A 14303-nucleotide genomic window follows, 5' to 3' on the forward strand; every position below is an offset into this window, starting at 1 on the left:
GTTATGTCTCTTTGGCGCCATTTATTCTGGAATAGTTCCTCAGTTATTCATGGTCTTTTATTCCGGTGACATTTTTAAAGAGTACAGGCCTGTTGTTTTGTAGAATATCCATCAATTTTGGTATGTCTGGTATTTCATCATGATTAGATCCAAATTATCCATTTTTTTATGGTGTACAATATGAGTGACACTATGTCCTTCTGAACTTTTAAAAATTTAATTTGGGGAAGTTGCAGGCATGTACAAAAGTAATCAAAATAGTAAAATCAATCCCAATGGTCTCGTCAACCGGCTCAGCAATGACCAACTCGTGGTAAACCTTGTTTTATCTCTACTCCCGTCTATTCTCCCGTGATGCTTTTAAGAAAGTCCCATTCGTCGTATCTTTTCATCCATTAATCTTTCAGTAATATCTGACTTTTAACCCGCTTTTTGACTTCTCCCCTTGGATGTCCATGAAATATTTCAAACTCAGGATGCCCAAAACTGAACTCCTGGTTTCCTTACCAACGCTGCTCCTGCCACAGCCTTCCCCATCCATGCCTCTAAAGGCTTAGTGTGTGGTGGCTTAAGGTATCAGGCAAATGGCTTCGTCACCCTCTACCATGAGAAAGTGAAGCTCTGTAAGGAAGTTAGGGAGCAATACATGCGGTGACCACACTGCCACTTTTCTTCAAGTTCTCTCAGTGGAGGACCCTGAGGCTTAGAGAGCATCATTATATGCAGTGCCAGGTAGAGAGTAGACCCTAGAACAGTGGACAGGAGGGAAGGTGTGGGCATGGGGACAGTGACTGTGGGATTTGTATCCCTGCTTATAGTTCCTAGTGTGTGCCCTTGGACAAGTTACCCAACCTCCTTGTGCCTGAGATTTCTCATCTGTGAAGTAGACCTACTAATGGTTCCTACCTCATGGTGTTGTGAGGGTTAGTTGAGATCATGAATGTATGAGATGCACTTAGGATAGTTCATGGCACATAGTAAGTGCTCAATAAATGTTAACAACTTATAACAGACTCTCAATATACATATAGTTGCTCCTCTTGAAAAGCCCCAAGCCAAGAATCTGAAGGTGTTGGCGTGTGTTAGTCTGCTTAGTGATGTTTTATACCTGAGGGCATCTGTGGGCAAAGAAGCTGTCTGTGAGGACACTTATAAGCCTTTTTTTTTTTTTTAGCATGCAAAAAGAAGTGCCAATTCTCTGGGAAAATGTCATGAAGTTGTTGAATATAAAAGCCAACCATTTACTATCCTTTGACACTTGGCTTCCTGTTGAGGTCACTTCTTACTCCTGCTGGGAGACCACTTCACAAATGAAACTCCCCTGCTGGGGCACAGGCAGCACTTGGCTCTCAGCTCTTCTTAGGTGGGACCACTCAAAGTCTTTGGAGTATTTGCAGAATCACAAGAAATCAGCGTTGAGTTCCTTTCTGGCTGAGTAATTTCCATGTACATTTGAAGAGAGATTGCTATTCATATATGGATGGATGGATGGATGGATGGATGGATGGGCCTTTGAGGTTTCCTGAGCTTCCTGAAGGCTCTGCCCTCAGGGCAGGAGTTTCTGGTTTTCTATTGAGAAGAGCTTTCTTTACCACCATGAGATGGATTTGGTTCAAGGCCTGGCTCCAGGCTTCCACTGGAGGCCAAAGAGGAGGAGCTATGGAATGACAGCTGGTCAGCTTTCAGCAATGAAGATAGTGACACAATGTTGTCAAGGAGCCAATCCTCTAACTCACACAGACCAAGGCAGTGTAGCATGCCGCGAAGGGCTTGTTCAGGCTGAATGAATAGTTCTCTTGTCCTTTATATATCAAGTGATTTCACTAGTATCCTGGGCCTTGCTACTTTAAGTGTGGTCCATGGACCAACAGCATTGACATCACCTGGAAGCTTGTGAGAAATGCAAAATCTCTAGCCTCACCCCTCCTGAATCAGAATTTTCATTTTAATAAACTCTCTGGAGATTCACATATATATTAAAGTTTGAGAAGCACTGACTCAAGAGGACTTTCACTCTTGGGGAGTTTGTTACCAGAGTATAAGTTGGGATTGACCTTAATAAAAGACAAATATTATATAAAATTGTATTTATACACTTATGTTTTTCTTTTTTTATTCACTTCTTTCCATTTGTTTTATTAAAGAAAGTATAATTTATATCTAGAAAAACACTCCCTTTTTAGTATATAGTTCTGTGAGTTTTTACAAATACATCAGTTTTTTATTTATATACAATAAAATTCATTCTTTTTAGTATACAATTATGTCAATTTTAATAAGTGCATATAGTCCTATAACCATCACCACAATCAAGATTATAGAACAGTTTTCTCACCTCCAAAAATCCCTTTGTGCTCCCCCTTGGTAATCCATCTGTCCTGTCATGCCCTACCTCTGGCAATCATTGATCTGTTTTCTGTCCCTATAGTTTTGCCTTTTCCAGAATATCATATAAGTGGACTTATCACTTAGTGTCATAGGCCCCAATCATGGCTGCATAGTAGTTGTGGATATGTATCTAGATCTGTGAATAGTCTTGTGTTAGACCCTAGTAGTTCTGAATTCCTTTACTTCCCACGGAGTTATCACAAGGAGAGCCAGGTTTTGGGTTAAAGTCTTAGGCACCTCACGAGCACCTGTGCCTAAAGGTTCTGGACCCACTACGCCTGCTGTTAGAGAGACCAGGAAATTCTGAGGCTGAGCTTCCGGTTTCTCTGCCAGGGACTTTGTCAGGTTCTTGCACTGGCCTAGAGGCCTTGCGCCTGGGGACAAGGGGATAGATGTGGCCTCCACTGTCTTGCTCATTCGGACAAAGTTTTAGGGATGGGATCCACCTCACTAAGACTCAGTCTGGACAATGGGAAGTCATGGAGAAGACCCGAGGGTTTGGGGGATCTTCTGAGCCCATTTCTCAGATTGGAAGTTGATGCCCTAGAAAACATCTGAGCCCTAAGAAATGTTCTTGACAAGAAGGATGGGATCTCCTTGTGGTGACCACAACTCTGAATCACTGATCCATGCAGAGGGCACCAGGAAAACAAAATATTTGTCTGCATGGATGTCTGTCTCCCCTTTGGGAACTACAATGACACATATGTCAGGCTTCTTGAAGTTGTCCCACAGCTCATTGATGCTCTAGTCATTTTTTAAGGCTTCTTTTCCCTTTCTGTTTCATTGTGGATAGTTTCTATTGCTATGTCTTCAATTTAGTCTTTTTTTCCTGCAATTTTCTACTGTTAATCCCATCCCATATATTTTTCATGTCAGATATTATAGTTTTCATCTCTAGAAGTTTTATTTGAGTCCTTTTTTTATATTTTCCATGTCTCTGCTTAACATGTTCAGTATTTCCTCTACCTATTTGAATAAGTAGAATATAGTTATAATAATTATTTTAATGTCCCTGTCTGATAATCTGTGTCATTTCTGGGCTGGTTTTGATTGATTTTTTTCTTTATTATAGGTCATATTTTTCTGTTTTGGTATGCCTGGTAATCTTTGATTGAACATCAGGCATTGTGAATTTTACCTTGTTGGGAGCTGGACATTTTTGTATTCCAGTAAATAGTCTTGAACTTTGTTTTACGATTCAGTCAAGTCACTTAGAAACAGCTTGATACTTTTGGGTTTTATTTTTGAGCTTTGTTATGTGGGACTAGAGTAGCAATTAAACTACGGCTGATTATTGCCCACTACTGAGGTAAGACCCTTCTGTGTATTCTACCCAATGGCCAGTGAATTATCAGGTTTAATAATAAATGTTGGTCTGGCAGGTATGAAGAGGCCCTGTTCCTGCCCCTTTGTGAGCTCCTAGAGCCATTCTCTCTAGCTCTTTCACTTCAGTAATTTCCTCTCATGCACACACTGATCTATATTTAGCTGAATCATTACTTTCTATGTGAGTACAGAGGTTTATTTGTTTCAGATTTTTAGAGATTGCTTTAGTTTCATTACTTTTGTTTCTTAATTGTGTAAAATGTTTCCAGGAGTCTAGAGTCAAATCTATAAAAAGGCATATTTAAAGAAGACCAGCTTCTATCCTTGATCCCTTACCTTATTCTCACTCTTCCCCAAATGGGAATCATTAAAAAAAAATTTATGGCTCATCCTTTTGTTTTTTTGAATATATTTGAATAAAAGCATCCTCCTTCCCACTTCTTAAGAAATTGGTTACATATTATACATACTTTTGTCTGCTTCACTTAGCAATATATCCTGGAGATTACTTCATAGTAGTATACAGCAATATACTTCATTCCTTTTTATAGCTTCCAAGTTCTCCTTTATGTGAATGTACCGTTGTTTATTCAACCTGCCCCCTAGATGGACATATGAGTTTCCCAGTCTTTAGCCATTACAAATGGTACTATAATGAACAACCTGGTGAATTCAGTTTTTTGGTTTTTTGTTTGTTTTATTCTGAGAAAGATTTTTAGAGGTGGGATTGTTTGGTGAAAGGACAAATGCGTATATAATTTGGTAGATATTTCCAAATGCAATTTTGCGTTCCCACCAGCAACTTATGAGAGTGCCTTTTCTCCAGTTTCCCCACAGAGTGTGTTATCAAACTTTTGAGTTTATGTTTCATGTCTTCTTTCTATAGCTACCTAAGTGTCTATCTGTTATCTATCAATCATCTATCTCTTTTATAAATGTAGACTTTCACTGTGGGGACTATTTTATTCGCTTTTGGTATATTTTTTGGAATTTAGGAAGCTATATTTACATCATTCTCAGCAAACACTCTTGAGAGTCGAGTATACAAAATGTCCCCAAGTCTAGGTTTGGAGTGGAAGGGAAGAAGCCATTTTTGATCTAAGGTTTCACCTGAGATTTTTAATGCAGTTTACCGGAAACATTGCTTATTGGGAGTCAAATAGTATTGCTTGCTCAAGTTAATAAAAAGTGATACGTTTTTTTTTTTGCATTTAGCCATTTAGCCTATGATTTTTGTATGAATTTTCTTAATGAGGTGAAGTGATTCGTGGCACTCTAGATCCCTGACGTAGGAGGAATTGCCTTCCAGGGCTGCTGATTTTGGTGTCATCAGTCTTAGTTGATTAACACCTAGAGACCAAACATCAGTGAGGTGACAGGCAGCATCGTGCCCAAATGGACATTCTTTCTCCTGTAAGTAACATTTAGCAGATAGTGTTTGTTGAAGAAGATGAGAAGGAAGGCGGTTCCCATGGAGCTGCCTAGTGCCCTGTATCCTCAGTGGGCTCCACTCACGATTTACCTGTGCCAGCGTGCCCGACACAGTGCTTACCATTGCGATGCTCAAAACTGGTTTGTGTATTTGTGTGTGTGTCATGGAAGCCTGTCCTTGGCCAGATGGCACTAGATCTTGTATCAGCTGTGGTGGCTACAGAGCCTTCCTTGAGTGCTGCAGGGCTGCGGAGAGTTTCCTGGCAATTTCGTTGTTGAACTCTCATGTCAGCTGTTTGGAAAGGTCTTGCCAAGGGCAGAGCACAGCGCCTGCGGCATGCTGTGATGAGGGCTGAAGTCAACTACCTAGAGGCTGCAGAAGGCACAAGGAGGTTCTGTAAGTAACACTGAGGTCAAATGTAGTAACTGGCTCAGTCTTGAATAGCTGGCTCATGAGTTCTTGAAATTTTTCTCTCACTTTCAATCACAGGAAGACCCTGCCTGAGGAAGGTCAACCTGAAGATGAGAAGCTCACAACCTTTATGGTCCTTCTCATTAACCTGATATATAGTTCATGGCACAGTAGCAATCACTTGTAAAAATAATGGTGGAGGATTAAGCACTTGCTAAAGTGTTTCCAAGATGGAGTAGCATGAGGTTTGTAATAGCATCAGCTCTGGTTCTGGACTGAACCAAATCCATAGCAACGTGGAGGGAAGCTTGCTTTCCTCTGGCAGGAGGGTGCTAAACCAGACACCGTCTATCGCATGCAGCTCTCACCACATACCTGTGAGGCGGGCAAGATTCTGCATTTTATAAGTAAAGAGGTTGTATTTCAGAAAGTTAAGAAATTTTCCCACTGTCATACAGCTGGTAAGTGTCAAGACTACATTTCAATGAGAAGTCTGGTTATTTCTAAAACCAGTGCTGGTAACCACTGCCAAGATGGGATGGTGACAGTGGCAGCCGAGTGACACAAAAGCCTGTGTCCCACCAGGAACACGAAAGGAGACTTTTAATTACCACAGGCTTCACCTGCTTGGCATCATTCTCTGGAACCTACTTGTTCTCATTGGGTGGTCAGAAGTACATGCCAGCCCACTTTAAAGATGAAGCTTCTATGATACAGAAAGGCTAAGTAAAACACCCAAGATCAAAGCTGGCAGCCAGGCTCGGTCCCTCCTACCAAATTCTATGCCCTTTCACATGCTTGCCTGAGTTGGTGGGTATTTGGTATGTGTATTTTTTTTTTGAGGAAGAGTAGCCCTGAGCTAACATCTGCTGCCAATCCTCCTCTTTTTTTTTGCTGAGGAAGAGTAGCCCTGAGCTAACATCTGTGCCCACATTCCTCTACTTTATATGTGGCACGCCTACCACAGCATGGCTTGACAAGCGGTGTGTAGGTCCACCCCCGGGATCTGAACCAGCGAACCCTGGGCTGCCAAAGTGGAACGTGCGAACTTAACTGCTGCACCACCAGGCCGCCCTGGTATATGTATTTTGACAGCATCTCATTCTCTCAGCCCAGGCGTCTCCTTTGTCAAATATATATATTTAATACAAAGAACTTAGTATTTCAGGATTTCCAAGTGCTTTATAAAGTTCATTCTGTCTCATTTATGATTGAATAACCCTTCAATGGAGAAATAGATGAAGTGATGGTTCTTTTCTCCTCTGCTTTCCAAATCTCATTGAAAAGGTGTTAGTTATGCCTCCAACATTCCGTTTCTTTAATAAAAGGTCAATGTCAGGCAGCACTTCTGAAGGAACTGCTGATTGAAACCAGCATTTCAATTTCAAAACAACAACAGAAGCTTGTAGTAAGGAAGGAGGGCTTGGTGACCAGCAAAAAAGGGCTCCTTGCCCAAAGAGCAGCGGTTCTAAATTTACATGTGAGGTTTGAGAGAGGCTTTAAAGAGCCAGTCAGGCTCCTTACTCAGTGCTCTCCAGGTCTGCGACCAATTAATCACGCATTTCCTGAGAGTCTGTTGGGTGGGAGGTGCTAAGTGTTGTGAGGCACATAAGGGAGACAACTGACACCCTCACTGGGGAGACTGGACACCTGAAGTGCAATTCACAAGACTGGGGGTGAATGCCAAGTGCCACCTGAATGGAGCCAACACCCAGGAATTTCAGAGGAGGGGCCCATCTTTTCCAAAGGGGTGGACAGGTCCATGCACTGCTCAGATGACGCCTCATCCCTCAAATGGACCTCTTGTATCTGTTTCCTGGCCCAGGAATGACTCAACCCCCTTCTTTGAAGGTGAGGGTCAGCCTCATAAGTGTAACCCACATGGCCAGCTTGTCCCTGCCCCTCCAGCTCCAGGAAACTTTGGCTCAAGCCCTAAGTCCCTGTCCTGTGGTAGCTCCCAGCCCTTCCCGAGACTTCTGCAAATCCCTGGGTGTTGTGAATGTCTCATCCTCTGTCTCGATTGTCTCCGTTCTGCACCATATTGGTCTAGAATGATAATCTAGCCTCTCTATGCATTTTCCCTAATACTCCTCCTCTCCCAAATCATCTGTGAGGGCACTAGACTTTTTTGAAGACTTGGGGGTTGGCAATAAAGGCTTTGTGTCACAAGGACTGAAGCAACTTTAAACTAACAAAAAATGCTCTTTAGTCACCTGTTACAGGTAAACTCACTGGAAAGCAGGCTCTGAGATGATTTTCATTCAGGAAGCTTCCTGTGTGGGGGCGGTGCTCTGGGTCCATACATGTGGGGAGAGGGAAGGAAGAAAGACTGGGCGGAGGGAGAAGTTGGACTGTGGGACCATGTCAGCAGGGCTTTGTCGACTGTGCAGATGCGCTGTAGCTGGGATGGCCCTGCGAAGTTGTCCCAAGTTGGCTCATGGGAGCTACTTTTGAGAGCCCTGCGCCCTCCAGGCCCTGGCTGCAGGCGTGAGCCTGGTGCAGCAGCTCTTCAGCTGAGCTAGGGCAGTTCCCTGAGAGAGCTCCAGGTGAGGGCTGCCTGCCAGGGCCACTCCCAGCAGCTGGAGGACGAGACTTCAGTCCTGCAGGGGCAGCTTGGGATACAGCCTGAAGTCCACTACACCCCCCAGCATCTCCATCCCCAGCTTCATCCCAGTGTTCTGGCATCCCCTGCCTTTCTCAGGAGCAAAGTGAAATGTGCTCCCGCTGGGTACCTTAGCCATTCCTCCACTTCTTGGGTTTTTGCTCACATCTATGCCCGCAGGATCTCACCTTCCCCTGAAAAAGTCTTCTCTAGCTATTTTTTCTAAATATTTGTGTGTACGTGTACCAGCTGACACTTAACACATTGGAACCCCAATTCCATGTGTTCCGTTTCAATAACAATGGAAGGCATCAGAGGTAAATTGATGTAATGAGCAGAACGTGGATTCTAGAATCTGAACATCTGGGTTTGTGATATGGCTCCTCTTCTTACTCTGTGGTCTTAGACAAGTCGCTCTGCCTCTCCAAGTCTCCATTTCTTCACCTGTAAGATGGAGCACTCATTGGCATAAGAGTAAACAGCACTCTATTTAGTATGAAGTGGGCACCCAGTACTGCATGCTAGATGCCTCCCCTCTCACACCTGTTTCTCCACCCTTACAAATGCCAATTCTACAGCCCCTGGCTTTATGAGCTGCTGTCTAACTCACTATGAAAATGCTCATTCTGTTAGTTTTTTCACTACACAAATTTGAAATGCTGCTTCCAAGCGAAAGATCCTAAAAAGGCCCCTAAGCTATTGTCAAGTGCAAAACAGATGTCCAGGGCTGGGGAGTAGGGGCAGTGGGGGCACAAGTTCAAGGATTTCTCCAGTAATGTTTACATTCGCAGTGCCAAGGGGTCTTCAGTCTTCCTAGTGTCTCCTGTTTATTCTTCCTTCATGTTTTTTTTCTTCTTAAGAAATAAGAAAATCAAATAAGTTATATGTCTTTGATTTCCATTAAGACAGTGCCTGACTTGTGGTAAACTTGTACTTTTCCCAGCTGGGGGCAATAGGCATTATTTGGAGACAATTAAGCATGCTTATGATAAAATTATAATATAGGAACACAGCTGTTCCTATATTATTTTGAAATATCTACAATCTGTTCGGTGCTGAAAACCCTAAACACCACCAGGTCGTGCAGGTTAAGTAAGAAGCCTCGTGTTTATTGCCGTGTTCGAGTTTTGACTCTAATAGTTTTCAATTTGCCAAATTAGAAAAAGAAAGCCAGCATGCAACCCTGCCCTTTCAATTCCCAGCCGTGGGATAAACATCACATCTGGGCTCCCAGGCCTCGGGACTTGAGGAAGGAGGCAGGCTCCCTCCAATATTGGCAAGAAATACAGTCATGTGTTGCTTAACAACAGGGATTTCTGAGAAGTGTGTCATTAGGCGATTTCATTGTTGTGCGAGCATCACAGAGTGTATTTACACAAGCCTAGATGGTATAGCCTACTGCACCCCCAGGCTGTATGGTACTAATCTTACGGGACCACTGTCAGATATATGGTTCATCATTGTTGGAAACGTTGTTATGGGGCGCATGACTTTGTAATCTAAACAAATGTTATTTTGGATTCTTGATAAGGTGGGATAGAGTCACGGAGTCACAACTGTCCTTCTTAAGCCCTTCTGGGTGTAAGGGGCAAGGCAGGAATTTCACCCTTGTGCAACCTGCGTGTGCAAAGGGAACAGCCAGAAGCACTCTGGGTGGAGTCAGGTACAGAATAATGGGCAAAATCTTAGAACAACTGGAAGAGTGCCAGAGTCATGGTGTTTTAACTCTATGTGAAAGAGGAGTTTTCTCTCCACCCGGGCCAATGGAAGCTGGGCTGGGTGGATGAGTAACCTTGTGGGAGCAGGCATGCTCTTTGGTGAGGCCAAGGAGCGTTCAACAGATGCAGAGGCCCCTGCCTCTGGGACAAGAGGGTCAAGGCTGTGTCGTGGAAATGAGGCTCAAATTTGACCACTTGATCTGCTTCAAGGCTGGTCTAGTGATCTTTGTTGTAAGCCCAGTTCATCAGACTTTTAAGGACTACATTGTTATTCCTTGTCTAAGGCACCAGGTAATATCTAAATCATAAGGATATCCTGGACATGCTGTCTTCCCCCTGCCGACCTGGGAAGGGCTGTGAATTTGACCTACTTGCCACAAGTCCTTCAACTTTCCAGATTCCAAACAGAGCCAGCCCACCTTGGTCTAACTCCAGAGCATTCTGATTCATGCTCCATCTTGGCGTTCCGCCCTGGGGAAACCTATTGTGCCAGTAACACCCTGTGAGGGAGGTGAGAACTTTGTTTCACCTCCATATTCCCTGCCTTCTGCCAGGGTATCTGCTACAGTCTGAATGTTTGTGTTCTCACAAATTTACATGTTGAAATCCTAACCCCGAAGGTAATGGTGCTAGGAGGGGGGCCTTTGGGAGGTGATTAGGTCAGGAAGGTGGAGCCCTTGTGAGCAGGATTATAAAAGAGACCCCAGAGAGCTAGCTTGCCCCTTCTGCCACGTGAGAAAACACAGTGAGAAGGCGGCCATCTATGAGGAAGCAGGCTCTCACCAGATCCAAATCTGCCGGCACCTCGATCTTGGACTTCCCAGTCTCCAAAACTGTGAGAAAGAAATTTCTGTTGTTTATAAGCTACGCAGTTTATGGTATTTTGACAGACTAAGACACAGTATCCCTCCCTCTGGACATGACACAGAATTATGCTTTCCACATTCCTACCATAGAAACCATCTTGAACTCTTTGCTGTTCATCTTCAAAAACCTGGTTGTGAAGAACCATACTTATGAAGGATTGCTAGAAGGAGATGGACACCACCCATTTCTCCCCATCTTCTAAATCTCACCACCAGCTCCCTCATCCCATGACCATGAATTTAGGAGTGGGGGATCTGCTCCACCTTCTTACTCTCACCCCTGATTGTCTTGAATGTGCTCTGATGTCGTGCCATTACTTTGTGTTAAGGGAGATGACAAGAGACAGTCACTGTAAATTCGCTGTCATCATCATCCTCTCTATTATGGTGTTGTCAGGACTTCATCCTCCACAGCTCAGTATTCTTCTCTCTCAGCATCAGAAACTGTTTCTCCTGAGTAACTAGTTTGCTTTTAATCCTAGGGCTTGGCCACTAGGAATCACAGAATCAAATGTGCCTCTCCCCTCTAAAACTATATGGTATGCATTGCTATTTGTTAATCTCACACTTGGATTATTACCCTTCCGACTTTATTTTCCCTTCACCCTGGTTTCAAGTAATTATTTTAATATTCTTTTAGGATCCTTAAAATGCTTTGTGAAATGAGAGGGTATAAACAGTAGATGAGTAAATAGCAGAACTATAAAATGGGGATTAGAAATGTTCTCTGTCTCTTCCCAAACTAAAGCAGCTCCCAGAACTCATCAGAAAAATCCAGTGTATTAGTTTGCTAGTGCTACTGTAACAAAATACCACAGCCTGGGTGACAAACTACAGAAATTTATTTTGTCACAATTCCAGAGGCTAGAAGTCTAAGACCCAGGTGTCAATGGGTTTGATCTCTTTTGGGGCCTCTTTCCTTGGCTCACAGCTGGCTGCCTTCTTGCTGTGTCCTCTCCACATGGTCTTTTTTCTATGTGCGTGCATCCTTGGTGTCTCTCTGTGTGTCCAAGTTTCCTCCTCTTATAAAGACATCAGTCATATTGGATTACGACCATCCTAAAAGCCTCATTTTAACTTAATCACTTCTTTCCATCACAGTCACATTCTGAGGTGACCCAGAGGTTAGGACTTCAATATACAAATCTGGGGGGGACAAGTCAGCCCACAACATGAGGTGTTTTCATTATCTGAGGTACAAGTACTACCTTATGGCTCTTTCTCCCCGGGTCCTGAGGGGCAGGTACAAGTCTCTGAGAGGCACTTACATGGATCAGGGCTGTACATAAAATGTCTCTCAAAGGACCTTTACCTGTGGCACAGAGATGACTGAAGGAATGTCTTGAGCTATGGTTTGCAACATCTTTTGCTTTGTGTCACCTGTGACAGACAGCAGGACAAGCTGACACACTCCCTTTGGGAATGTTTGTCTGCTCCCGTGCCTAGATCCAGGTTCTAGGTGGTGCGCAGTTCCACACCTGAGAGTGGCACCTCAGCTGGGGTTCAGGAACCGCTGGTCCAGGGCACACTATGAATTCCAGGCAAATCCTTCTCAGCATGCTGAGTGCTCCCAGTGTTCATCTGGTATCTCCCAGAGTCTCTCTGTATTGCAGACCCCAGGGCTGTGACCCCACCGTCAAGGTGCAGCACAGTGTGGAGAGGTGGGGGAAGGGCATGCCACATGTGGCCTGCCTGTCATCCAAAGATGGGGTGAGAATCTGGGTTTCTCAGTAGCCCTGCTGTGAGCCAAATTGTCCAAATTCTTGATTTTAGCAGTCGCAGAGGAGGCCTTTGCTTGAAAGCAGACAACTACTGAGAGAGGCCTGGAGAAAGCCAACTCATCACCCTGGCCTCTCTGCAGACAAGTCACACTAGACGCAGGAGTGGATTTTCCCCTGCAAGCACGGGGGTGGCTCAGCCCCTCTGTTCTGCAGTGTTGATTATGCTGTCGCTTTGGAACTCCGCCCTAGTTCTCCGTCACAGACCTAGCCTTGATGCCTGCAGTGTGGGCAAGAAGCTGAGCCCATGTGCAGCCCTGTCTTACTCATGTCAAATTGTGTGCACCCTCACCAACGCCAGGGCAGGAATGAGACAGCAAGAAGTTCGGAGAAGGCCGGGTGCCTCTGTTGTTGCATCATCTCACAGAGGAAAGAAGAAAGGATCATTTATTGGTGTATTTTGTCAGCAGCAGTGTTCTGATCCCAGGAAATTCTGGTGCTTGTCACGCAGAGAAGCAGAGAAGCGGAAGAGATTAGGGCAGGTGAGAGAATGCAGCTCCCAGAAGCCAGCCTGCTGCCCAGGCCAAGGGCTCTGTCTCCTTTGTCTCTTGCTCAAGTCATTGTTTCTTGGATAATTGTCCATTAGCGTTCAGGCCCAGGGTTGCTGCAACGCTGCCAAACTCTCTGGAACTCCACTGAGCGCTTGATGCAGGAGCCTCGGGACAGCCTATAATCATATACCCGGATTTCTACGAGCTCCCGGATTTTTCCCAGCTCTGTAAGATCAGAGAGCTGCTCACTGTAAACCCGAGATCTTCTCCATCTGTCTTCTTATCCTGCACCTCTTATTTGGAGATCAAAAATACCTTCCCAGTTTACATCAAGTTCCAAGAAATATGGGCAAACCCTCAATAAGCAAGTGTTAGTCCTTGTTGCCTTCAGTAGCATTTACTGAGCCCTTGCTGTTTGCAGAGAATGATGGAGTGAAGAGAGAAATAGAAGACACAGTCTTTGCCTTTGAGAGGCTGAAAATCTACTTCATTTAAAAATTGATTTATTCCCTAACTCTTTGTCAAAAGGATTTTAAAATCGAGTTCCTCAGTGACACATATGAATAGCATGTTTTGCTGATCAGAGCTTCCCTCAAACCCTTGAGAGAAGTTTATTTAATCCATTTCTATATCACATGCAATATACAATAAGGCTAATAAAATAGTATAAATAGAAAATGAAGATCAGAGAGAAAGTGAGGAAGTCACCGTGTGACCGTAGTTGTTGTGTTTGAGTGTATAATGTGGCTCTGAGCTTCCAGAAGGCCAAGTCAAAAAAGGGAGCCATGATACAATTGCTAGTTCTCATCATCAGGGATGCGAATGTGCTACCGGTGCCTCGGGGAGACAGAGGTTCTCACGTGGTGTTGTCTGTGGAGCATATTGAGTGAAGTCACATCCTCAATGATCCTTCTGCAGGAGATGCAGATGTGACTTTCATAAAGGTGGCTCCTCTGGCGATGAAAAGCTGCCTATGATGAACTAACCTACGTGGGCTTCTAGGGGTCTAACTCTAGTCAAAAGTAAAACTTGGAGTACCTAGGGAATTTACAAGCTGTTGATTTTAATTAGAATTAAAAGTTTGCTTCTCACTTTTTTGAATTAAAAATATGTGACCCTTGAAGAAGGGATAAGAGCAAAACTGAAGGCAGATTTTGATTTAAATTCTCCGCAGAATAAATGACAGGGACGCCCCTGGCTGATTTGATGAGTAGGTTTCCCTACTTCCATGCATTAATTAGCGAACAGTGTTTTGACTTTCTCTTTTTATGGTCAACTCCTAATCAAG

At 44.0% G+C, this 14303-nt stretch overlaps 1 protein-coding gene across 13 annotated transcripts in view; it reads left to right on the forward strand.

Annotated features, from left to right (window-relative positions):
- The window catches only part of NEK11 (NIMA related kinase 11), a 245575-nt gene that overhangs the window by 203445 nt on the left and 27827 nt on the right, over positions 1-14303 (forward strand). For 2 of the 13 annotated variants that reach the window (XM_046678221.1, XM_046678245.1), the window contains one exon: positions 12520-12597. The exons of the other annotated variants lie outside the window; for them this stretch is intronic. In XM_046678221.1, the coding sequence (XP_046534177.1) occupies positions 12520-12562 (43 nt within the window). In that variant the 3' untranslated portion in view covers positions 12563-12597. Of the gene's footprint in view, positions 1-12519; positions 12598-14303 lie in introns of those variants that run through there. 13 annotated transcript variants of the gene reach the window in all.

This window comes from Equus quagga, chromosome 1, assembly GCF_021613505.1.
Source record: "Equus quagga isolate Etosha38 chromosome 1, UCLA_HA_Equagga_1.0, whole genome shotgun sequence".
Classification (NCBI taxonomy): Eukaryota; Metazoa; Chordata; class Mammalia; order Perissodactyla; family Equidae; genus Equus; species Equus quagga.